Below are 26994 nucleotides of genomic sequence, written 5' to 3'. Positions count from 1 at the left end.
ATATATTTATTTATTATGAAAAATATATACCATCTTTGCAAATAGACCATTGTCTGTTTGTAAAGATGATATATATTTTTCATAAATTCCTACAAGTTTGTCAAATTCAATATTTTCACATTTTATCATCATAATGCATTTCTGAATTAAGATTTATCCTTGTTACATATTCATTAATGAGTCTATAAATAGTTAATTATACAAGATGTATGAAGAAGAGTCAAATATTTCAATCAATTAAATTGGGGAAAATAAACAGAATCATCATACGAACAATTATTTGTTGTAACATTGCCACAACACCGGGCTGCAATCTTTAATCATATTTTTAATTAACTTAATATATATGCTCTCACCTCAAATTAGTAGTGGCTTGCTTCTGTATATCACACTTTTCCTTTAACAACAGTGTCATTGGAATTGAAATAACGTGACTTACGGTTTGCATCAGATAAGTTCGTATATAGATAAATGGGGCCTCCTACCCCAAAGTTTACATAACTGGTCTTGGATTTCATCTAACTAACTCCGTTCTCTAGAATAAGGATAAACAACAGATGGAAGTTGAAATATTTTATAGGTCTACAATTTTTTCAAATTGTAGCCCAATTAAAGTAATATTTTGTCTTTGAAGGGAAAAAAATCCAGACATCAAATCCTTCAACAAATTTAAACAAGATTCATTACTTACGTGTTGGGAATGAATAATGTATAAGTAATCCAAGAATAAAGTAAACAGAATTACAGCATATTAAAATATTGAAAAAGTGGAGAAAAACCTCTTTTTTTACTTTTATTCATTTATGGTGAAATGTAGCTACTGTTTTTCAGACAATTCATATAAATATATCTTATAACAAAAAGTTGATTTTAGTTTCAATACTTTCTTCAATTTTCTGATCCAAAAAGCATTGATAAAAATCTAAATGAAATGCTTGTATATATAAACATACCATTAATTTTTTTCAGAGGTGCATGTTTATAACAGAGTTTCCTGTTATTAATTTATCAGCATTATAAGCCTTATCATATATAATAAATATATTCTGTAAGAGTGTAAAGAATGTAACAGAATAAAAATTTATTTTAATTCAATATAATATGAGTATACCAGAAGAGAAGTTTTATCAAGGTGAAACATTATGAATTTCATTTTATTCTTACTCAAAGTTCAATAATACTATATAAGAATTGTACATAGATTACTATTGCACAGTTTATGAGTAAAATGAAAGAGATACTTACAACAGAGTAATTTAATATTAAAAATTTATGAAGAAAATATCAAATAAAGACAAATTTAATTCTGACAATTGTGCATGTTAGTATATTTCTACGATGATGCTTTCCAATTCTTGATAGATAATCATGACACATTATCCAATATTTTAAATTACAAAACTTTTTACTCTTCCTCAAGTTTTCATCTTTAAACTATTTTTTATGAAATCATTATTTTCTGCTTTTAAAACACATTTAAGCTTACAAATCCATTTTACAAGTTTACACTCCAAGTAAATTTATATTAAAAATGGTTAGAGGAGATGACAATCAAATGAAATTAATTTACAATAAAGTAGCACAAATTAAAATGCTTAAAGAATAATTTAGTGAAGTGTAATTTTACATTAAACATCTGAAATAATAATAAAAATTAAACTTAAAGTTTTAGTTTTTTAATGTTCCAATTAAAAAATAAAATTTTTATGAAATATAAACATCAATGATAAAGTTCAACAAAAGTAAGAAATATTTTCATATCATTAAGTTATCATAGCCAGCATTTTAAACTATAGATCAGCATTTGAAGTTAAAGGGAAAAAAAGATAAATGTATTCTTATATGGAAAATATCTTTTAAAAATATTACAGAAATACATTTACCAGTTACCATTAAAAAAATGAATTTGGTTACTATATAAATTCTAAAATTAAATTGGATGTATTCACTATCACATGTTTATTCTATATCGCTGTTATCTTATAAGTTCATTTGGTCCTAAAAACATAAAAATAAGAAAAAGATATTTTATACTTATAAATAATTTACAGTGAAATTGTGTTACTAATACAGTAATATTTAGTGAGAGCAAGATATCTGAATTAATTCTTTACTATTTAATTTACAATATGGAAGATATCTAAAAGTACTATTTAAATTAAAAAAATTTATAAACCAAAATATGATAGCGAGTAAGATAACATGATACATATGTACAGTTTTTAACTTTAAATTAAAAAAAATGTTGATCAGTCATATTCATGACTACTCTCTCTCTTGGTCGTTGCAGTTATTGACTCTTCCGCATTATTGCCACGAGAGCGGGTCTTCACAACTCCTTCTGTTAATCCTGTTTGAGTGATTCTGAAAATAAAATTAATTCTATCTATAATTAATAGGTAGTAATAAAATGTCATCTATGCAGTGGAAGACAGTTCGTCCTGTGATTGGACATGACAAAAAAATGAAGACAGTCTCTTCTATGTATACTATCTATACTTAATAGTTAGATGCTAACTAGCATCTAACAGATGGCAATTAGATACTGAAATGACTATTGAATTTTAAAAATACGATTTTATAGATGTAATGAAAATTAATACTTTCTATGCTTTTTCTTGTCACAAGTTTGCATCATAATCAACAACTTTGTTCTTATGTATCTGTGATAGAAATACCTAAACAAAATGAATGCACACTACACTTGCTGTGTGTATTATAAATATAGTGTATTTAAGTGAAATTTTTTACTAAGATTGGTAAACCAAAATCATTTCCAATTGCAGACACATTTTGCTATAAGTCATACAAAAGTTAATTGTAGGTTACTGTATGTTTAATTAGCCACTCTGCAGTGATCAACAGATATACCCGTCAAGAGAGATCACGTGGCACTGGAGAATGACGTCAATATCTGCAAAAAAATTTTAGCCAAAAATTACCGCAAAAAAAAATTCACATAAAAAGGAATTATGTGACAATAAAGAAAGATTTTTTTTCTTTACTAGACATAACTGTTTAAATTTTTTTTTCCAAAATGGAAATGAGAAAAACGCATGGGAAAATTCTTTAAAAATTTCCCACGTTTACCACTACATTGTGATAGCACCATATATATGTAAATATAGAGCACTTTTTTTTTTTTTTTTTTGTCTATCTGTTACAATGTTTTATTAAAAAGAACTTTTTAGTTTTTTTAACTATTATAAAATGGCAAAGCTTAATTTTGAGAGTAGGAATGGGTTTTATCAAAAATTGTAAATGCTAATAATGACTAAAATCATCATTAAGTCTGATCCTATTCAAGATATCACACCCCTCTATCTCCCCATCCTTTCGACCTTAAACCACCAAAATTTAATAGCATCAATTCCCCAATACACAAACCTACCTGCAAAATTTCAGAAAATTTCAACAAAAAGCATGGAAGTTATTTAGCTTCAAAAAGGGTAAACAAAATTGTACCCTCCACAAAAATACACACTATCATCCATACATACACAAAAAACCCCCCAAATTTTGTTTGTATTTCTCAACATTTCAAGGCCCCAGGTCAAAAATGTAAAAATCTGGGAAAGGGTCATTTGAAAAAAATGACCCTTCCCCATTCACTAATTGCCAAACTTTTCCTTTGGCAATCAGTGAAAAAGCCAGGAAAGAAAAAAGCCAAATTCACTAAAACTAGCTTTTTAGCCAGATATTTGTTATTATAATCATATAACAATTATAGCATGTGAATCAAAGTACAGAAAAAAAATTTAAGAAAAATATGTAAAAAATTTAATATATATTTTATATTTCCATAACATATTTTTGATTATTTGTATCCTCTTTATTAGAAAGAAGCAATCCTCTTGAAACAAATAAATATTTACTGTAGGCCTATATTGAAAAATTGATAACATGTAATAAACATGCGAAGCAATGCTCATAGCATACATACATTAATACAAAGATTTATATAAACTTACATAGTGAGAAATGAAATACTTATTAAAAAAGTTATTTTACAACAGCATACTGTTGTAAAATAACTGATTTTTACTGAATAATAGATATTTTACAACAGTATGCTGTTGTAAAATATCTATGTAAAAAGCTGTGTACATATTTATTTTTTTTAATGAGAAAGAAAGGGTCTAATTATTAATAAATGCATTTTACAATATATAAAAGTTTCAAAAATTTTGAGAAAAACACAAATAAGTATCTAAACAAATTAAGATTGCATTTTTTATGATATATATTAATATATACTATTATTATTATTAAACAGTCTTATTACATATTTAAATTTCATAACTTACACTTCATCCATTTGTATTTCATAATCATCTTGAGAAAGACGGAAGTAAGGATTACTGGTTGTTGGTCGAAAGTTATATCCAGTGAGAACAAAGAAAATTAATGTTGCAACTTCACGGAAAAGTTCATCAAGCCATTCATATTGAAAAGGCACTGTAATCTACAGTAAAAACATTTATGAATATTTTACATACTTTTTATTACTTAACAAATTCAGTAAATGACCTATCATGTAAAAATTACTCCTTTAATAATCATAACAGTAAATAAATAAATATAAGTACTATAAACACAATAATCATGTTAAATAGACCTTAATTTTACTACATTTTTGCCTCTTTCTAATAAATTTAAAAACATCTGAAAAAATGAAACTGTCAGACCAAATATTCTTAGTAGTTAATCAAAGATCATCAATTATTGAATTAATTTTTAAAATATAGTAGAAGTATTTTAATTTTATAATATACAAAAAAACTGAAATAAAGATGTTCACAGGTTCTTCATTATTTAAAAAGATTAATCAATTTAATATAATTTTTTAATTACAGTGGAACCTTGCTTAACAGACATAATTCATTCCAGAATCTTACTCGTAATGCAAAACAATTTTTCCCACATAAATTAATGTAAAATACGCATGTATTTTACATTAATTTGGAATGCAGTAATTCTGGCATGGAATGCAGTAATGCATTCCATGCCAGAAAAAATACTCAAATATTTTATGTATAACGTTTATTCAATGAAAATTATACAATATACATTGTTAAGGAACATGAATAATCATCATTTTTTCTTCTAGCATGGAATGAACCAACTTGGAATGCAAATTCAATTTGCGGGAAAAAAAATTTAGATAATATGTCTGATAAACATGCCAAACAATATGCAAAATTCTTGGGCTATGTAAAGGCTATAATTAATTAATTTCTAATATTTAATTATAGCCTTTACATAGTCCAATAATTTTTCATATTGTTTGGTGTGTTTATTATATAACAGGCTATGGTTGTTGATGTTTATACATAATATGACCGAACACAAGTTTGGAAAAATGTGTGATCACAAGCAACACTAAGATGCTAGTGGAATGAGTGCTAAACACGACCAATGGAGCATGTGCACAATCCAGGACTTCCCCTCTCCTCATCACTCGTTATGCAAAATGTCACTTGTTAAGCGAGTCATTTTTTTACAATTTGTTTGCTCATTATGCAAGGTGCTCGTTAAGCGAGATTCCACTATATAATAAAAGTGTGTGTAAAATAATAATCTAATTATATAACAAAAAATAAAATTAATCATCACGCTGTTGTTTTCATTATTAAATATATTATTTATATAAAATTTTGTCCTTGTAGATAATAAATTCCATTAAATATAAAAACTTTAAAATTTGCATTTTATATAATAGTTTACTGATTATGTCTCAAGTGCTTTTGGAAAAATCATCAAAGAAGACAAACTGCATTACTTCAAATTTGCAATGCACTCTACTTTTAAAGACCTTATATGCTACCAAAAATATTTTGCAATACTTTTTGTAACGATACAATAATTAATCAAAATTATAATTTATTTAATATTTTGCCAATTTTATTCAAACAGATGATTTCAATCCTAAATTATGGTGAGATCATCACATTCATATTTAAAATATATGACAATGATCTTAAACAATGAAAATAAGCAAAAAATATTTTATAAATGGAATGTCTTAGTGTAAAAACTATGTTTTCAACTTTAAAAATTATTATTAGTATATTCAATTTTATTAACTACCATACTATGTACAGACTATTACTGGCACCCTATACTACATAGAAAATTTTTTCTAACATTTCTTTTTTTGCTATATTTAAAGTTATAAATGAAAATGAGTTTAGAATAACAAACCTATAATCATTAAATAAATGGTTACAGTTTTGTTATTGTGATAGTGCAGTTATGGAAAGAATTAAGAATGAGTTTAGATATAAAACTGTTGAGCTAGATCAGAAGAAAAGAAGGTGCAATGTTTAATGTTAAACTGATTTAATGTCCAAAAAGAAAAATGTCCCCCTCTCTCTACAAAAGTTCAAAGTCTACAACAAAACAAGAAAAAGCATGGTCAAAATTGCACATGACCCTTTTGATGATTGTTATAAAAAGTACTCAGTGACATGCTGTGGGAAGAAACCGAGGGACATTCACTTTGAAGAAACTATATTTAATATTTATTTTAATTCCTATTTTTAAAAGCTATTTTAAAATATTTGTAACAGTTTTATTAAACAAAATAATTGTATTGGGAGTTATAATAATTGTATTAAATTTTTTCACTTTAAGCTAAAAGATAAATATTAAATCATTTAAACCTTTTACTGTTAAATTAAATGAGAATTTATAAAAATTCAATTAAGAAAACACTTAACTTAAATGTGGTAAACATTTTTAAATTAGTTAAAAGTAATGTTTCTTTGCTCATTTCTGTGATTATTATTTTTTGGATTTGATACTTTTGGAAATTCAGAAATGAATTTCTCAGATCAGACAAAAAATATTTTTATGATGGAAAATATATTAAATCAATCAAATTTATCAATGAATAACTTTCCAATCTGCAACAGTTTTGAAAATATATAATATTCAAGCAAAGAATTTGTAAAAATGGAAAATATAATTACAGGTAGTCTCCAACTTTCAGATGCAATGCATTCCTAAAAATGTGTACAAAAGTCAATGTTCAAAACTTGAACAGTAGAACTGCTTGTTATAAAGTTCTGTTCCCACAGTGTATAAAGAAAATTTATAAAACATCTTATTAAGGTAAAAAGTTTTACTTTATTACACTGAATATGTTATTAAATGTAAAACATCATTTTTATAAATTTTAAACCATAGATTAAACAGAAATAAATTTAATAAAAATTTTTAAAAAATCCTTTGATAAGTTTATGGCATAAAATTTCTAGAAAACTTAAGAAATAAACATAGAATTTTGGAAATAAAATTTAAAATTATATTGTTCCTTAAATATAATGCAATAAATACTTTTATTGGATCAATATTTTAATTTTAAATAAGTAAAACGCCAAAGCCATTTTTGGGACAAGACCATGTCTCGGAGACGAAGCACTCAACTGCACACCCATTTTCTAAGAAAAAGAGAAAAATGAGCACTCTCCAATGAGGAAAGTTGACACCAGTACTTGGAGTCCTGGTGTAGATTATGGCAGGCTTTGTTGCTGCCATAATCTCTTTGATCATCTTTGATATCACTGGTTTTGAGCACAATTGTTCAAACTTTGCCAGCCACAGCCACAGCCAAAAGGTCATCCACAATGCCTTTTTGATTAAATTAACCTATCCAATGTTGAAATTTCTCTCCATTGTGTGTCACTCCTGGTTAAATTTTTGTCAATGCCTAACAAAAATTTCCCATTTCTGAAAAAAAATTGTGGCTATCATATCATCCAAAATTATTTATTTATTTTGCACGAACAAAATAAATATAATAAATGTAAAAACAAAAAAAAAAAATTATATTTCGGAAGTTAGTTTTAATATAAAATTATCTTATAACTAGCATCATCTAGTTTCAAAAACGTTCCAATGCTGAAACGAGATATCTTGGGTCAATTGTCAAGGTCAGCAAGTTGCGACTAGAGATATGTCAGGAACAACATGGGACTGGTAAATGGGCTTTTTTCAAAGATTTGTTTGTCAAAATTTGTTTTTGCAACGTTCACATTTCCAACTTCCCTATGGGCAACGCATGCACAATTCTTGCACTAGTGCCTGTTTGTAGAAAGAGTGTCGCCATTTTGTATTTTATTTTGACTTGGTTCTTGTGGTTCTTGGTCCCGAGTACCTATAAGTCTAGTTTTTTTTATGTGCGCGTGATTTGGGCACCTAATACTCTGTGCCAAATTGCAACTCCTGACACATACTCCTTCATACCTCTAAGGTGGGCAGCCATTGATGCAATTTTATACACAAGACATAGTCTTGTCAAAAAGACAATAAATAAATTTTGATTTATCACATGGTGATGCTCTCTGTTGGTTTTGTATTACAGGTCAATACAGGTAATTCCCTGACCAATTATGACATTATTCCCCATTAAATTTCTCCTCATCCCTCTCCAAAATTTATTATGGAAGCAGTGAAATTTTGGCAGGAAAGTGGGTCATTGTCAATGGTGAAGATCTGATTTTAAATCTATGGTGATATTTTGGTATACTTGCAAAATTCTGCAGGCCATCTGAAGATGAAAATTTGCATTCAGAGAAAAGACAAATCACAGATCATCAATCTGTCAAAATTGGCAGGATTTTGACAGATGCACTGCAGGCCATATACAGTCCACGTACTGTATTTGGCCTGCAGTGAAAAATACAACAAATAAAACTATATAAATTGTGTGAGGTCTGCCATGCAGTCCAAAATGTCCCGTACACAATATCATTAAGTTGACTGACAGTTCTTTGTTGCCCCCATGAAATCAACTGACTGCATGGGTTAATCAAACTTCATGCAGGTCAAAAAAATTGGGAGGATTGTGTATGGACACAATTGCAATCATTTAAGGTGTGAATCCATCTTTGTGCTATTAGAGAAAGGATAAGATGTAACCAAATAGTGTTGGTGGTAATGACATTCCAAGTCAATATATATCTGTTCGGGCAGAGGCGCACTTAAAATATTCACATCGGAGTTCATGTGCTTGGTTTTCTTATACTCTCTATACAATCTGCATTGTTTGGCATTACTCATTCTGGGCTTTTCTGATTCCTTTTCAATTTTTCTTTCCAATGATATATATTTCTTACATGTCTTTTCATATTTCCTTTGCAATTTCTTCAACGTTATGAAATTTTCTTTGACTTGGACAAACTAGGCTTATAATTTAACAAATTCTATTTTGTCAGTTATTATTGCTAAATAATATTGTAGATCCTGTCGTTCTGTACAAATTGACACTGATTTTGATGTCCTATCTCTTCATCATCCAAAGTTTCACTGCCCAAACAGCGCATTCTGTTGCATTTTCAGTGTTCACATACAACTGCTACCCACCATTTTAAATACGAACATAAATCTTCTATCCAACAAAATGTAAATCATTTGATTATCATTTATAGTTTATGAGATATAAGCACAACAAATTTTGCCATTTTTGTTCGGTTGCTCCAGTTTTTGTAGATTTCCCTTTACTGAACCAAATTTAAAGACATATTCCAATAAAAAAAAAAGCAAGCATGACAGATGAATTCCACAATATTTGCGGATTCCGACTCTCTCTGCTAAAAAAAATCTTATTCCCTGACTTTCCAGGTCTATATGGACCTTGCAATTATATCCTAAAGCACAAATTTGGCATATAAAATGCAATTTAGGGTTATTGAAGTATCATATATAATAGTGAGTTGTATGAAGGTCAAGGACAACTTGTACCTAGAAAATTGTTTTATGAAGAAAGCAGCTTTGTACTTTAAGAATTTAAATATAATAGGATGAAATAAAATTTTATAATTCTAATTAAAACTGATCTCATAATGTATCAAATTATGATGATAAAGATTAAAAATTAATTTATTGAAACTATTCACTTAATAAAATAGTTATTATTTTGTTTAAGATATTTTATAAACAAACATAACAATTACTGAGAGAAATAAATTGCATATTTGAAATCTTATTTTTTTGTTACTTTGCTAATTAATGTTACTATTTTATAGTTAAAACAAAAATCAATATTTTTGGTATTTGAACTTTTTAAAAAAAAATAAAATTATTAATTATTATAATATAAGAAACAGAACCAACTTCAAAAAAATGTTAGAGATTAAAAATAGCCTGATTTCTTCATAAGTAGACTACTTATATATAGTTTAAACAAAATAAACAAGTTAAATAATCATTAAGAATTTAGTTTAATAGTTATTAGATATTGAAAATTCTAAAATCAATTATAAAATAAAAATATGGAGAGAGTGAAAAGTTCCAATCATGCAGTCAGCCATCTCAGATGAAAAGAAAAATATCAAGTTTTATCAGTACATTGTCCTAGATGCTAAGAATGAATCATCCAACATATTATATTTTAAAATTTATCAGACATTTGCAATCACATCAGAAAATGACATGATCAAAAATCTTCACTCGAGAGATAAGGTCATTGTTTTTAGACTGAATTCTTCAATCATAGAGCAACAATAAATGTAAATGAAGTCAAAAGATCTTGAAAAATTATGATAGACTATTCAAAGCAAATAATGCCTACAGAGTTTACTTCATAACAATTCATGACCACATACTGCTGCTCAAATAAGCCCTTTGCTTGACACTTCTAAAAGAAAATATTTCATCAACCAACTTTTAGCCTTGACATGGTGCCAAGTTCCATATGTTTCTGCACTTTTAGCAGGAATACAGCAAAGAAAAGATGATTAGCCATGCAAGATTACTCAAGTATTTTGCAGAAAACTTCTGTGACAAAGGGATAAAAAGATTTGTATGATGATACAAAAAGTTTATCAACCTTGAGGTGAAAACATTAAAAACTAGGTAAATACATGAGCAAACTTTGACAATAAAAGAATGCCCAAAATGTTTTTGTCTTTTGTAGTCAAATTGCAACTTATTTCCCAAACAACTCTCAAATATGTAATTATAAAAAGTGAAATTTACTTATAATTATATATTTTAGAAAAATTACCTTTAAAAGATACACAATAATTCTTGTGAAATATATATAGCATACAATCTGAAAAAAAATTGATTGTTTTAATAAAAAGAATTTTATTTCTACAAAATTACAATTATTAATACATTCATTCCTAAAATTTATCAGTAAAACAATATTTTATAAATAATAATAACTACATTACAGAGAATAATAAAAATATTCAATATATGAATAAGTTTTTGGTAATTTTTCATATTTCTTTTTTATACAGGACATTTTATAAAGTCTCCATCTATTTCAGTTAAAAAAACAATTCTGCAATGTTATTATTATAGAATCCCATTAATGTGCAACAATATACAAATATTGATAACTAAACCCAGATTTATATGATTCATGTTTTCTTGCTGATATGCTGGAAAGTCAATCTTTGATATTTGACTTTCCTGTCAATTTCTGAAGCAAATTATGCCAATTTTATGTAACATATTTTACTGTTTACTGAATATTTCTCAATATTTCATCACATCAACCATATTTCTCATTTTTTTCTGCCATGTCAACAACATTAGAGTAAGTGATTAGCAGTTGCTGTTAGTCTGTGTATAAGGTTAACAGAGAGCAATGAAAACATTTTGCCAACAGGAAGGCTTTTATTCAAAGAGATAAAAAGTAAAAATTGTATACAAGTAATTTTATATTGCTTTTAAATAGAATCTACAGATAAACTGTGATGTCTGGATAGACTTGTCTTCCTTAATTCTTTATTCCAGATTGGGGTTACAAACTTTTTCATATCCAAATTTGGAATAATGGAAATGAAGATATATTTGCAGGAAATAGTAGTAATCAAGTGTTTTCTCACAAGAACCTTCATAAAAAAAAATAAGAACTATTTTTGGAGACTTTAGAATTTGTTGTTTTGACTCTACTCTGTGGGCTAAGTAGAGAGTTAAAAAACTTGCCTCTTTTTTTTAAGCCCATCATAGGTTTGGAAAGGCCTACAATGGAGCAGCCAAGTGGTGAGAGACAGGGCCTAACATATCAGGGACAGACTATCCCTCAAAATATTTCTGGGATTTTTCAACCCATCAAGATTCATTCCTCAGAGCAGTAGGTTGACATCTTAATTGTTTGGCCATCTGGCCATACTTTTTTAGGTATAATAATGCATGCTATAAAACATCATAATGAGAAGCAAAATATGAAAGTGTGTCAACCCTACTCCAGATATACAATTGCCAACTGCAAATTCAAAACAATCACACACTCTCTGAAATAGGGATCATTTTTTCACTTATTCTAGGATTTCCATAACATTTCAAGGGTTTTTGTAACACATATATTAAGTATTAATGATATTCAAGGAAAGAAATACAATAAAATTAATTAACAGTCTAAAAAAAATTTTCACATCTTACAGGCACTACTTGCTGAATAAATTCAAACAAAACTGTCTCAGAATATGCAGTAAGTGCTATGCAAAAGCTATCATGAAAGAACCACACTTATCAATTTGTGTCGTACCACATAAAATCAGGCAGATCAATTTCAACTGTCCATAAAATTTTGACATTATATTTATTAAGTATTCAAGAATAAGTTATGCAAATATACACTATCATTTTTGTAATTGAATTTGAATTACCTGTTATTTCTCTGAAGTACAAAGACTTGATCTTTTACTAAATAAACATTAATTTAATACATGAGCACTAATAATAGTTTTTTAATATCAAACTCTTAACAAAAATGTTTTTCATTTATACAGTATATTTGAGCATGTAACAAAAATTTAAATTCAGAAATTGAAAAAATAGTAGTTTTAATTCAAATGAAATAAATATGCAGTATTAGCCTATATCCCATTTTATCTTTTGGGCATCTTTATTTCTGAAAATGAATCTCTCCCATTTAATGTTGTCATATTCTTCAGTAGTGTTTTCCTCATGGACAGACTAATTACTTGCATTGTCATTTGAGAAATTATGTTATAATTAAAGCTATCCAAAACATACTTGTGTTATATTCTTAGTTATCAATGTTTTATTGTTGCCTTATATTACTTTTCAATTATAACATTCTACCAAAAGAGAATTTATACAAAGATTTTTCCCTGAACTTTCCCATGTTAACATTTTTAGAATTATGTTAATTCTAAAAATGTTAACATGAGCAAATGGCATATAAAACATTTGACTTCTTAAAAATCAAATTTCATTTCACTTTTATATATTACATCTCTGTAAAAGGTAACTTCAAAATACAATTTTTAACATTACTAATTTTATTTTAATAATTATGTTTTAATCCTTTTTGAGCTGAGAAATTTAAAAAGAATTGATACATAAAAGTCAAATCAATTTATTGTTTAATTCTTTTACAGTATAATAAATGTGATATACAGTATTATTTACAAAAAGTAATTTAAACACTTCTAAATCAATATATTTAATTAACAACATAAGCCAATACTTACCATTACATAAAAATGTCGGAAGAGTTTTAATTTTTCTAAATTGATGGCTGCTTTACCATCAGTTTGCGATGCTTCTTGTAAATGACGTATCGACCTAAAATGACAAAGTTTTTATGAAATCTTAATATATAATTATGAAAATTTTCAATTTTATATGAAGTTTTATAATTTTTATTTGATAAAATTATTGATGTAATAAAATCTGTTTTAACTGTAGTTAAAGAAATCCATTAAATTAAACATATTTTTTCCTTCTTTAAGCATACACCATGAATAATATTACTGTTTAAACATACTTAGTAGAGTCAAAGATAAACTGAACTTTTGATATGCTTAGCAATGGCTGTAAGCTCATGCACATTAGAACATTTTCTTAGACATGCCAGTATTTATTCAGCACACAATAAATCTGTATTTGTTGGATTAATACTATGATACCATAGTTTAAAGTACAGTAAGACCCTGCTTAACGCTGCCTCGCTTAATGCTTATTTTATATAACACAGTCTGCTTGACACCTAAAAAACCTCAAAATTTACTCTGATTTAAAGTATTGCAGCAATTCATTGATTTGTATATAATACTATTATTTATGAACATGAACCAATTAGAAAAAGATGGCAAAAGGTGTACTTTCTTTACATCTATGTTTGTTTGGTGCAATTTTGGAAAAAAATATATCATCATGGATGCCATAGGCAATATCAGCTTCACTTGGCAAGAATTAAGTGATAAATGCACAAACGAAGTGTGGAAGAAGTTATGGCCGTAGGTATCCAAGAATTCTCAACGAGAAGAGCCTATTGCTGTATCATTAGGATGACCAAACTCAACCTAATCGATACAGCAAGAATACGAGATGTAGACGAGCAGGATATTCAGGAGTTACTATAGGTTTCTGGTGAGAGCTTACCAACGACGACCTTCAAGAACTGGCAGAACAAAGAATTCATGTAGAATTGGAAAATAGTGATTCTGAAAACAAAGAACCCAAAGATATTGTTACAGATTTCTTTAGTAAAAGTTTGGTAACAATAACTGAAATCTTGATCAAATTATNACATCTCGTATTCTTGCTGTATCGATTAGGTTGAGTTTGGTCATCCTAATGATACAGCAATAGGCTCTTCTCGTTGAGAATTCTTGGATACCTACGGCCATAACTTCTTCCACACTTCGTTTGTGCATTTATCACTTAATTCTTGCCAAGTGAAGCTGATATTGCCTATGGCATCCATGATGATATATTTTTTTCCAAAATTGCACCAAACAAACATAGATGTAAAGAAAGTACACCTTTTGCCATCTTTTTCTAATTGGTTCATGTTCATCACAAAAAATGAACTTTACATTTCTGTGTGCATATGTTTGTGTTATTTAACATATATTATTATACAAATTAATATAAAAATAACTTAAAGTAAAATTTGTTTATTTTTGGTTGCATGTTCACATCCCTATTTACTCTATGTTAAAATGACCTAGTTTAATGCTGTTTTGTTTAGTGCTTTGCCATCTAGGAACGTATCTCCTGCATTAAGTGGGTCTTACTGTATACACCAGCATGTCAACAGATCTAAAAGAAAGTCATGCTTATGCCTTTTTGATGTGAAAGCCCTAATGCATTGTATTTATTCCATTAGATCCATTTACAAAGAGTACTATAGTGATATTCTTGATTGCCTACAAAAATAAGACAAAAATGGCCTTATCTCAGGCAAGTAAAAAAGCTAGGTTCTCCATCACAACATCCTGATACATTACACACTTCTACTTAGCAAACCTCTTGCAAAACACCAGATGCCTGTATTTTCATATCTTCCTTACTCACGGACTTTCATGCCTTCAAAATGAAAGCTCTATTGAAGAGTTGCAGATTCAAATCAGAAGAAGAAATAAAAAGTGCTGCAATAATTGCCCTCAAGGAGGTAACACAAAATGAGATGCAAAACTGCTTTAATAAATGGTATACATTTTGAAGAAATATTTGGCTGTAGGTTTTTTCTTTTGAATATGATCTATAAATATTTGTACTATTAACATAATATTAAAAGTTTGGTTTATTTTTGACTATCATATGTATATGTATATATATATATCATACATTCAATAAAAATAAGTTAAATAATTGCTGTGTGTGTTATTTGTGTTGCATTAATACATCATTTGCTATAACCAGAAAATAAATATACAAATAAAACAATATTTCTATTCATATCTAAAGCAAACATGTTATTACTTACAGTACTACTAAATTTATGATACATATTTAAAATTTTTATGTTTTTTGAAGTTCAATAGTTTTAAACATTTGTAAAGTAAAATTCATTTTAGAATATTTCTGAGATTATAAAAATTGTTTAGTTTTTAGTTTATGATACTAGTAAAGATGAGAATAAAACTTGCAAATATTTTTCTTCATAAAATGCACCACTGCAACTAATATGCTGTTTTGCCTTACAAGATGTTTTGGCTAATTTTAACAACTGGTTCACTAAAAACAAAGCCTAGTATTGTGTGGGAATATATTTGCTGTAAATTTTACTGATTTACAATTTGAAATATAAAAATTCAAAATTTCAATTATAAAAATACTAAAATATTAATTTTTATTATAATAATCAGCTTACATGAACATCTCCTACACACTGGATAAAAGCCAATATTAGGAGAGGCTTATTCTACTTATATTTTATCTCATTCTACACTAATAAAATTTGATATAAGATTTATTTTTCTAAAATGGCATTTATATTGAGATAATGAAATATATTTCAGTAAAGACATGTTGTATTACTTAAGATATAAAAATAATCTCTTCGTAACATCAAAATATATGCTCTTTACATAGATGATAGCCTCATGAGGAAACAATATTCATGCAGCTAACTTTCTTTTAATATATTTAGTAATTAAATAAGTCTCAACCTAAAATCAAATTAAAAAATAAATACCAAAGATAAACACTTAAGACAGTTTATAGATCATCACTTAATATATAGGGTGCAACCATAAATTTATGTAAAATTTTGTAATTGTATAATCATAGATTAATATTTTGTATGAAGTAACAAATTTCATACAAAATTAAATATGCATATTTGGCAAGGTAACTACATCATTCTTCTGTAGCCTACAAAGAAAGCCTGAAGAAATCTGTGCTTTGTTTGTGTGAAGTGGTCATCAACTATGTAACTGTCAATATGTTACTTCATATGAAATTTATGTGAAATATTTATCTATCTATCTATCTATCTATTTAATGAAGCTGTTTAACATTAAACTATTTTTATTAAGTAATTACTTCTAAACATGCAACAGTTTTCAGAGGCATATGTATTATTTTAATCATTTAACATGTTGGTCGCCATATGACGCGCGCGCCGTCATAATGGAAATTCCCGTACAGCGTAAAACTACATTGTTTACGTCTACGGGCTACGACAGCCCGTAGATGTAAACAATGTAGTTTTACTCAAGGTTAAATTTTCCTGGCCTCGTACGATGTTTTCTGCATGCTTAGTGCTGGTCTCTCGTGGATATCTATTCAGTTGGCTTCGAATGCCGGCTGTTGTATGGCAAACCAATCCAAGCTATGACCGCCGGTGCGTCGTGACGCGGTACAAGGTTGGCAGTGGTAGTTTTTTTTTAAATAAAACGCTATTTTATATCTGATAGTGGTTTATTTTAATAGTAAATAATTTAAAATATCGAAAATTAGTTTAATTATTCTCTTTTATCACATATAAAGTAAATAATATTACAAAAAAAAAGCANTATATCTGATAGTGGTTTATTTTAATAGTAAATAATTTAAAATATCGAAAATTAGTTTAATTATTCTCTTTTATCACATATAAAGTAAATAATATTACAAAAAAAAAATCAAAGTACATAAGTGCATTTTCATATATATTTACAGAAAAAAAAACATCATTTGCAGTTGAAACAAAGTGTGAAATACTTTAACACACAGATGTAAATACTTTTAAGTAGGGAAGGATGTCTAATTACAGTGGGGTTGTAAAGTTTATTGCCTGGGAGAAAGCAGTTTCATGTTCAAGGTCATACGACTTTCCGGTCCTGACTGTTGTACATCGACCCTTTTATTTACGTTATAATCAATTATTAGATATCAAATTTTCATTTTTTGCCCCCCTCCAGATGCAAAGTGTCATATTACATCAGGCAGTTAACATGTTAAACAATATGAAATATTTCCAGAATAAATTAAATACAGTGACCTCTCACTTATACACCTCTTACACAACTCTGTTATGAAACATTTTATACTGTCCTGGCTGAAGCCTATGAGTGTCTAAATTCTCTCATTTGAACAACTCTGTTTTACACCGCTACAAATGTTTCAGACTAATGTATTTTTCCCTCACTTTACCACTGTTATTGTCAATCACAAGAACAGAGTGGAATCACTTTGCTATAGGTCAAACAGGTGACCAGGAAAATAAGAAAGCAGAGAGAATTATTATACCAGACATAATATCTGTTTTGAGAAAAAATGGCTGCTAGCTATACTTTTAGCTAAAACAAGTGATAATGTCATAACCTTTTAGCAATCATTGTCCTGTATGTCCAGACTGTTGTTGCATTCTCCTAAAGTAGTTGCCAGGTATGTATTGACTAATAACTTTGGTATGAATTTTGTGTCAGGCCACAATTATTTAAATGTATATTTTTCAAATTTTGACAAATTGACCTTCCCTGACATGTATTCTATCTATCTGTGTCAAAGAAACCTTTGGATGTTCAACAAAATTTTCAAAATCCCCCATACCAGTTTCTACCCTATGGAGATAATATGCTGAAATAACAAAGAAAAAATACTGTACTTTGGTCCTGCAGGCCCACTTTTGAAGCAAAACTTGGATATGCACATTAATTTCTGGGTGACATAGCAATGTTGTCAGATTTAACTTTGTATTTTGAATTTAAACAAAATAATGTCTTTAACTGTGTTAATCAATACTAAAAGGGTTAATGCAAGTTATATATTTATAAATTTCTTAATATTCATAGAGACTGATTTTTTTTAAGTCTTTGTGTACATTATTTGATAATGCAACTAAAAGTGTTGAAAAATATAAGTTTAATATGTTTTCAAATTTTATTAGTTAAATTATTCATAATGACCATTTCCTGAACTAGATTATTCAATGCTAAGGTATAAAAAAAGTTGATTAATTGAAAGAGTGTAATTAAAATTTTAATAGTATTACTTTTGGAGAGCATCTTTCAATTTAAATGAAAAAACATTGTCAAAGTTTTGTATTGACATTAAGTAAATATGGAAAAATCATTAAATTTACCTTCAGTATTGTAATTTTTTATTTGTGCTACAAATTTGTTAAAAAAAGTTAAAATGTTATATATTCTATACTTTAAAACAATTTTAACTAGTATCACATATGAATAGTGAGATCCTACAATAAAAGTCAGTATTAGTAAGATTTCATTTGTGTTCATATTAGTGGGGGAAAAGTGGAATAGATGCAAAATAATTTTTGTGTTTGTGTTCAGAATTATTTTTCATAATTATTTATTTATAACTTTCTTTATCATTTAAATCCAAATGTATTAAATTTAAATTTCAAATAATATAATTTTTTTTTTTCTATAATNGTGTTAATCAATACTAAAAGGGTTAATGCAAGTTATATATTTATAAATTTCTTAATAAACTATGTTTAATTATCATCTCACTAATTTAATAATCAAAAAATTTACTAATTAACTAATTAATACCAAACAACTGGAAACAGGATTGCTCCACAACAGAGTAAATCTACTAGTATGAACACTTCTCTCCAGGTAGTATGTTGAGTTTCACCCTCTTCACTTTCTTCCATAATAATCTCAGCTACATTTGCTAAAACCTACATTCAAAAATTAATGCACTTTATTAGAAAAATTTATTTTCAGATATAAACAGTCACAAAAGAAATTCTCTATAAATACTATAAATCACAATATTAACACCCAATACAAATCTCACTTCTTGTTATAATGATGATACTGTAATAATGAATTTTATCCAGAATTTATGAATTATTGATTCAATTATGGTGTTTGGTACTAAAATTTCTAATTTTACAGCAATTAAAATTAAAAACTTTCCAATACATTGTAATTAGTTATTAAATATAAAAATACCGGGCATCATATTATTGTAATTGATAAGTTATTAAAGATTGAACATTACTGTATTACTGTATTAAAGACTGAACATTACTGTATACTGTATGGTCATGAAATTTTCTGAGCTCATTCCCTGTAATAATAAATTACTGTACTGTATCCACATTCTCTTTACCTCATCATCAAAGAAAACGCACTGCTAACTCTGACAACTTTCACCTCCTATTAGTCCAAGTTAACAGAGAGAAGTTTACTATATAGTAAACTTATTTACTTTAACTAAAATTTATACAGATTAAAAATCAGCAAATCAAATAATATTTAACTTTTCATAGTTTGTTGTTTTTACAAATGCTAATTTCTATCAAATCTATTGAGAAATTAAGGAAACTTTTTAAATTCAAAATACTAGATCTAATATCACTATCATCAAATCACCATCATCATACATTCATACACTCATCTTGTTTATAATTTTCCAATATTCATAGAAAATTATTGAACAAATTTTGTAATTTTATTAATCATAATAAATTAAATAAAAATGAACTAAATGTTAACCAAACAATAATGCTGAATTAACTTTTAGGCTAGAACTTTGCTAATTCATATAACAAATACAAAATAATTTAAACTTAGGACAGACAGTAAAGATGCCATCTTATACAACAAATAATCTGATGTTATCATTTGATTATTTTTACAATTTAGGCTTGGGTGTCTATCTGTAAACACAAACAGTTATGTGAGACTCAGCCTTGTTTACTAAACTACCACCTGGCCTGACCTAAATCGTTAACAATACTATTTTATCGGTTAAGTATCAAATTTCACACCTGGGAGTTAATCACTCAGAAGTTCTCAGTTGCTAAGGAATGCTTTCACATAACTTTTCGACCTATTATTGCAAAGTTGTCAAATGAAAATAGCTACAGACCAATTTTCGTCACAGTCATCGCTGTTCTTTCTATGTATTATCATCTTCATCCGACCCTTAGAAGTTTTTTTGTTCCAACTCATCGTGCCCGCACACTGCACATTTTTGGATTTAAGTATGAACCATCGATCTACAAATGTATTAAGTGCCAAATCCTTGGATTATTTCATCAGAAACCCAATGAACTAAGTGCCTCTTATTGGGATTATTACAGATTTCGCCAACTCGGAACTGTTGAACCTCATAAAGACTTACCTGACCTCAAAATAATTATCGCCACATGGAAATTGTAAACTCTCTCTCTTGTTCGTGCATTATACCTCGTCTAAAGAACTTAACAACTTAATGTAAAAGAATGTATAGCCTATCGGTACCCATTAAACTGTTGTTATGTTAACCTAGTCTCTGTGTGAGTCACTTCCAGTACGCTGTCTCTCACTCCATCCACCCGAACGACCACATCCGCAATCGCTCATTGTAACATACGTAACCCTCTCATCCTGACGAAGGTTACAGTGGTGTCAGTCCTGACAAAGATCAAGACCCACCAGTCACAGTTACTAAAAAATATCAATTTCAAATCTAATTCCTATATTTTTCTTTGTTAAATGAACTTGAGAGAGACATGAGAAGTAACAATTATATTGAACCATATCATATATTGAAACAAACTTTAGCTCAAAATAAATTGTAATTTTACAGAATTTATAATTTTTTGTTTTTTATATATTCAAATATATTTGATTTTAACACCATATCTGGAATTCTTATAAATAATTTAAATCCATAGTGTCTTGTAGCTTTAGAAGTTCCCTTATAATTTGTTTCTTTTTTTCTTTCTTTCTCAAGGGTTTCAATAATCCATTTATATCAGATATTAAATTTTTGGGGGGTTTTAAAATATAAGTTTTAAAAATTAAATATATATTTTCATAAATTTTAAAAATTCTTTTTAAACTTTCATAACATTTATGTTTGATTTTTATTTGAAAAATATGTTTCATATATATTACTAACACAAATATATTAAATTTTGGAAAATAAATATTCAAAATTTAACAAATATTGAATTTTATTTGATTATTATTACCCACAAAACTAAAGATTACTCTAAAGTCCTTAAAATTTAATACTCTAATTCATTTAATACTAAATTACACAAACCTGTAATGGAATGACAATCATAAAAATTTTCTTATCTTTGTCACTAAGAATATGCTTGATAAAAGCCCAACCAGTTCCAATCAATACAATTGTTATAAATAAAAGTGCTCCTTTCAAACTGAAAAATATTTAAAATACTTGTTTCTAACTCATTAATCATTCAATTATACTACTGTGTTTTTCAATTTACTTACAGATGTGTAATATAGTACAAGACAGCCCAAGCTTCCATTGGAGAACCGTCTTTTGCTATAAAATGATAATTTATCTGCAAAAGATCAAAATGATTGTTGTTAATAAATAAAATGTTCAAACAGTTAATTATGTAAATCATAGTTTGTGCGTGTTGAAAATCTTAAATATTTCAATTATTTAATTAAAAACAAAAAAACCAATAAACCATACTTAAGATTTATATCAAAAACAGTAAGAAGTAAATATATAGTACAAGATATACAAAGTACGCAATGATGAATTAATTGAAAATACTGTAAATATAATGAAGTTTCATTTGTAATCTTAAAACTTATTAAAGAAAAAAATTAAAGTTTAATAAACTAAATACAATAGCTACAAATGTCAATTACCATTACAAATGACAATAAAACTTCATATTAATATAATAGGTTTTTCAAAATAATTATTTTTCTTTTATTAAATTCTTCCATATATTTTTGATATAATTTGTTTATACACAAAAGTTATTTTTATTAAATATTGATAATAGATGTACTAATTTAAAATGTACTTCCCCCAGCAACAGGGAAAATTTCCTACTGCTAAATAAAGTTTGGAACAAATATTAATAATAGAAGAATTTTTCAAAACTTGCCAAAAAGTTAATTTTTACTTTTCATTTAAATATAAAATTGTCTTAAAACTTAACTTGTGCAAATACAATAAAATTAGAAAAATAATTCTACTTACTCCATGAAAAACTAATGATAATGATTTCACAAAAACAAGCAAGCCCATTAAATAGTGGATTTTGAAAGATTCTTGCCTAAAATAAAGAAAAATAATTAGATTAAAAAATGTCATTAATGTAAAAAATTAATACACATACTGGTTGATTATATTTAAAGTACACCTATTCAGCACTGTCTAGAATGGTATTTAGCAGTCTAAATGCAACCAAATCTGGCATCATAAAATTTCAAGGCATGCAGAAAACATTTCCATAAAAAAATTAGTACAAAAACTTGACACTAAAGTACTTTTGGCACTACAAGCACCAAATATTTTATTTTTACAAGACACTCATGTTAAACAAAAATCTTATCAATGTAGGAAATACTGCTCAATGTGGTCCTCATTTTGATGTAAAAACTGATTATGTTTAATGACCAACTATAATTGATACTCAAATGTGATGCTTCTCACATTCAGTAGGATACTGACTTCAAGGCTGTCAAATTTGCAACATGTTTTCAATAAACCACATCAACCAAAAATCACACAAATTAAGATGACAAAAGCAGTGAGCATCTCTTGGCCATCACTGAGAATGGTATGAATCCCTTGGGATTAGTTTCTCAAAGAATGATCCAGGAATAAATGTGGTTGTGAATCCATGCCTAACTATAACTTAGTAAACTTGCCATAATTGTCATATCTGGGCCAAAGAAAACATGAAGATTTTTTATGGCCCAGATATGAGTTACAGGTGTTCACTGTTCCACTGAGGTGAAAACATGCCTTGCTGTTCCAAGGCCATAACACCTTTGCTTTCATTCTGACAAAAAAAGGTCAATTGGGTTTCCCTGTTTCTTGGCAAGCAACTGCTGGTCATGGCAATTCTTATAATAATGCACCAACTTTTTTTTCTATACTGTGTCATAAGTTACATCCAACTGCTATGACACTGCACATGCTGAAGCTTGCAACATTAATCATTGATCAGTGTTCCCACTGTCAATTTTGTCATTTTTGATTTCTTGTGAGAGTTTTAAAGAAAGAGTAATAACAATTTGAAATTGGTGACAGAAGTGGCAATATGTATACTGCCATGAAAAAGCTGTGTATGTGTCAGAACAGTGGCAGAAAAGGCCAAGAATGAGATTTCCTAGGATATATTTACTTTCATATCATAATCCATTCATGTGATCATGAGATACTTATAATATACTAGTATTGAACATCATGTCAACTACTTGATTTAAAAGATTGTGTAGACAATATGAAAAATCATAAACAAGCAAAGTGATTTTTAAAAATAATTACTAAACATTTTCTGCAAGTTAATCTATTTAGCTGTTTTTAAATGAATGTTCTTTCAAACAAATTATCAATTTCATTTGTAAAAGTAACTTTTTAATTAGTTAAAATTGTTAATTTGAAAAAGATATCTTTTTAAAATTGCTAAATTATTAGAAGTTTAAAGTAAAATGTTTTATTATATAGAAGCAATTCATCCTGTTATTAATTCACAAACAGAATGATATATGAATTTAAAAAGTACAAAAAAATAGTTTTATTTACTTATCATTCATTAACTAATAAATTCTACATCTTGTACTCTATTACAAAAATATAAATTTATTAATTTTTAGCCTTTAATAAATATCCCAAACTTATTTAAAAATATCTAATTGAAAGTTGATTTTTTGTTACAAAATCAAAACTATTAAAATGAAAAATGATACCATTTAAATTGCAATTATTTGTAATTTTCTAAACTGTTTTCATTTTTAGACTAGTTCAATCTCAAACTGAAAGTGTAAGCATTAATTATACAAATTTCAGAAAGAGTTAAAATAGTTCAAAAACATTTTTACTGTTGTTAGATTATTACAAGTATTACAGATTGTTCTCCAAAATTCATATAATGTAACTAACACATTGTTTTTAAAATCTCAAAATGTTTAAATTTTAAAAATGACAATTGATGCATTCTACTAAGGGCTCAATCAGTCCTCATCAGCAGCCTATCCTTGGCATTTTGCAATGCTTTCCTCTATGATACATTTTATAATAATTCTTCACATATACATATTATGAGTTTTAATTTTTTCTTAAAATATTTTGAAAAATAAAAATGCAAAAGCACAATGTTAAAAATGATCTAAAACTCTAAGTAAAAGAATGTGCATCTGTACTAATTGTCAAAACATTAAAAATAAAGGTAGAGTAATCATGATTTATATGGTCCAATTTTAAGTGATTTTAAAATACTATGATCTCATAATGCAAAAACAAAAAACAATAGGCCCACCAGTGGCCAAGCGGTCTTCGTTCCCTGAACAATGGAAGTCCAGTCATGGGTTTGTGCTTCACTCAGACGGGCTGGCCACATAGAGTTTTCCAGGTTTCTTTGTGACTTTAATGCCTAAATAAGGGAGTTTCCCTTAAAAAGACCTCCTGAGAGGCATCTCCCTTGTCAGATTACCCAAATGTAACATTGCCATAACTCAAACAAACAAACAAAAAACAATAAATAAGTTTTACTTCATGTGTGAAAATTTAAATTAACTCACTAGCTATATTTTTGTAAGATCTAAAAACTGCATATGAAGTTAGTCTCTGGCTACAGCAATGAAAAAAAATTGGTGAACAGCATTTGTATATTATTTACATTTCTATTAACTTCTGCAACTAGCTTCTGGCTAACTTTTTAAAGAAATTTTTTCATACAGTGCATATAAATCTTTGCTACAAATTTTATTTAACTTAGTTCTTTATACTTGACATAAATTACATTTTTGAAAACAAATCTTGTGAATTTTAATGTGTTTCTAAGCCCTGTCATTCTTACTTATGTACACTTTGTAAATGTAAATCTAGATAATCATGCTCACACATTGTCAACATTTCACTAATTTTTATATTGTATGATGGTTAATTGGTTTTAATATTCTTATTGTAAACACTCCGTCTCTGTTTAAATTGTAAAAGAAAAATGTACAGTAAATTAATACAAATTTTTGAGAAGTCAAAGAAATTACATGCCTTGGGTAAGAAAAACCTTAAGGATCCCAGTATTTTGCTATATATATTAGAGTGATAAAAACTAATCATTGCACTGATGATGGTTGTATTGCCTGCCACTTGCAACAGACTCCATTTCCTTCCAACTAAATTAACGTTATAACATGCTTTTGCCTGTTTTAAAAAGAAAATGATCATCACAATGTTCAAGTTGTCTCTTATCAGTGCACTTGCCAATATTACAAAATAAAGTTGTCCCTATTTATTATACACAAGTGATAAGTTTGCTCTTAATTGGGTTTATCTCTAAAGACATCCAGTTTTCTTGAATCAAGTATCATTCTCATGAGCTTTCAGAGACCAAAAATTTTAGGGTAATAACATTTTATAACTTCTATTAAACTATTTTGTAATAAACTCTTATTTAAAGAAAGTATAAGTACATTATAAAATAATTTTATGGGAGTGCTTTTAACATTTCAGGATTCTAATTTAACTCAATAATTAAAATATATATATAAACTTTAAGATAATTTTTTTGTTTGTTTTTTTAAAATAATTGATTAAAGTAAAATTGTAGATTGTAAAAAATCATCTACAATGATTAGTTTAAGAGAGTAGACAAAAATACTTTACATTACGAATATTATAAATGTCCTATTAAGAACATTTTCAATAAAATAATAATTATACATAGAGATTCAAAATACTTAGAAATTTTGCACTTAAAAGTTCAACTTTTAAATAAATACATTAAAAAAAAAAAAACAGAAAACTTACTTCTTCATGCGAAGTACATAAATCCAAGCACATCCAGTCAAAAAGAACACAAAGGACATTGTGAAATATAATCTTGGTAAAGGTATTTCTCCAGCAGATAAATAATTATTATTATTTTCTTCAATAATAGAAAGCTTCAAAAAAAATTTTTTTATGATGAGTTTTCTCATATTAAAAGTTTTATGTAACCAATCATTATTCTAAAATATTTGATTAATTTCAGGTTGTAGAGCCTGAAAATAATCTGACAGTTTAGATTAATCAAATAATAAATTGATTTAAATTATCTGATTTATAATTTATCCTTCAAGCTGTTTTTTAGATGCCACCCTGAGAAAAGAGCCATCAGAATAGCATAGGATCATGTCATGGTGAGAAAAAGGTATGGATAGAGAGCAAAGTCCCCATCTATCCCACTTTCAATATGACATCCGTACAATTTTATGATATTCATAAACTATCTTGATTTTATTCTAAAAATAAGTTCTAATATTTCCAAATTATCATAAAAAACAAATCATATATAATATTATTAATTTTATAAATTTAATTATATTAAGTAATTATATA

At 27.4% G+C, this 26994-nt stretch overlaps 1 protein-coding gene across 1 annotated transcript in view; it reads right to left on the bottom strand.

Moving 5' to 3' along the window:
* Positions 1-1127: 1127 nt before the first annotated feature.
* LOC111632455 (protein GPR107-like) overlaps positions 1128-26994 on the bottom strand; it is a 64243-nt gene continuing 38376 nt past the window's right edge. The window contains exons 8-16 of the mRNA XM_023376872.1: positions 26425-26558; positions 22645-22720; positions 21912-21985; positions 21718-21835; positions 19224-19354; positions 13461-13554; positions 11012-11059; positions 4308-4465; positions 1128-2364 (exon numbers count right to left, since the gene is read on the bottom strand). Of these exons, the coding sequence (XP_023232640.1) occupies positions 2250-2364; positions 4308-4465; positions 11012-11059; positions 13461-13554; positions 19224-19354; positions 21718-21835; positions 21912-21985; positions 22645-22720; positions 26425-26558 (948 nt within the window). The 3' untranslated portion in view covers positions 1128-2249. The remainder of the gene's footprint in view (positions 2365-4307; positions 4466-11011; positions 11060-13460; positions 13555-19223; positions 19355-21717; positions 21836-21911; positions 21986-22644; positions 22721-26424; positions 26559-26994) is intronic.

Source organism: Centruroides sculpturatus, unplaced genomic scaffold (genome assembly GCF_000671375.1).
Source record: "Centruroides sculpturatus isolate CEXI.00-Female unplaced genomic scaffold, Cexi_2.0 scaffold725, whole genome shotgun sequence".
Classification (NCBI taxonomy): domain Eukaryota; kingdom Metazoa; phylum Arthropoda; class Arachnida; order Scorpiones; family Buthidae; genus Centruroides; species Centruroides sculpturatus.
This window is presented reverse-complemented; position numbering and strand designations above follow the sequence as displayed.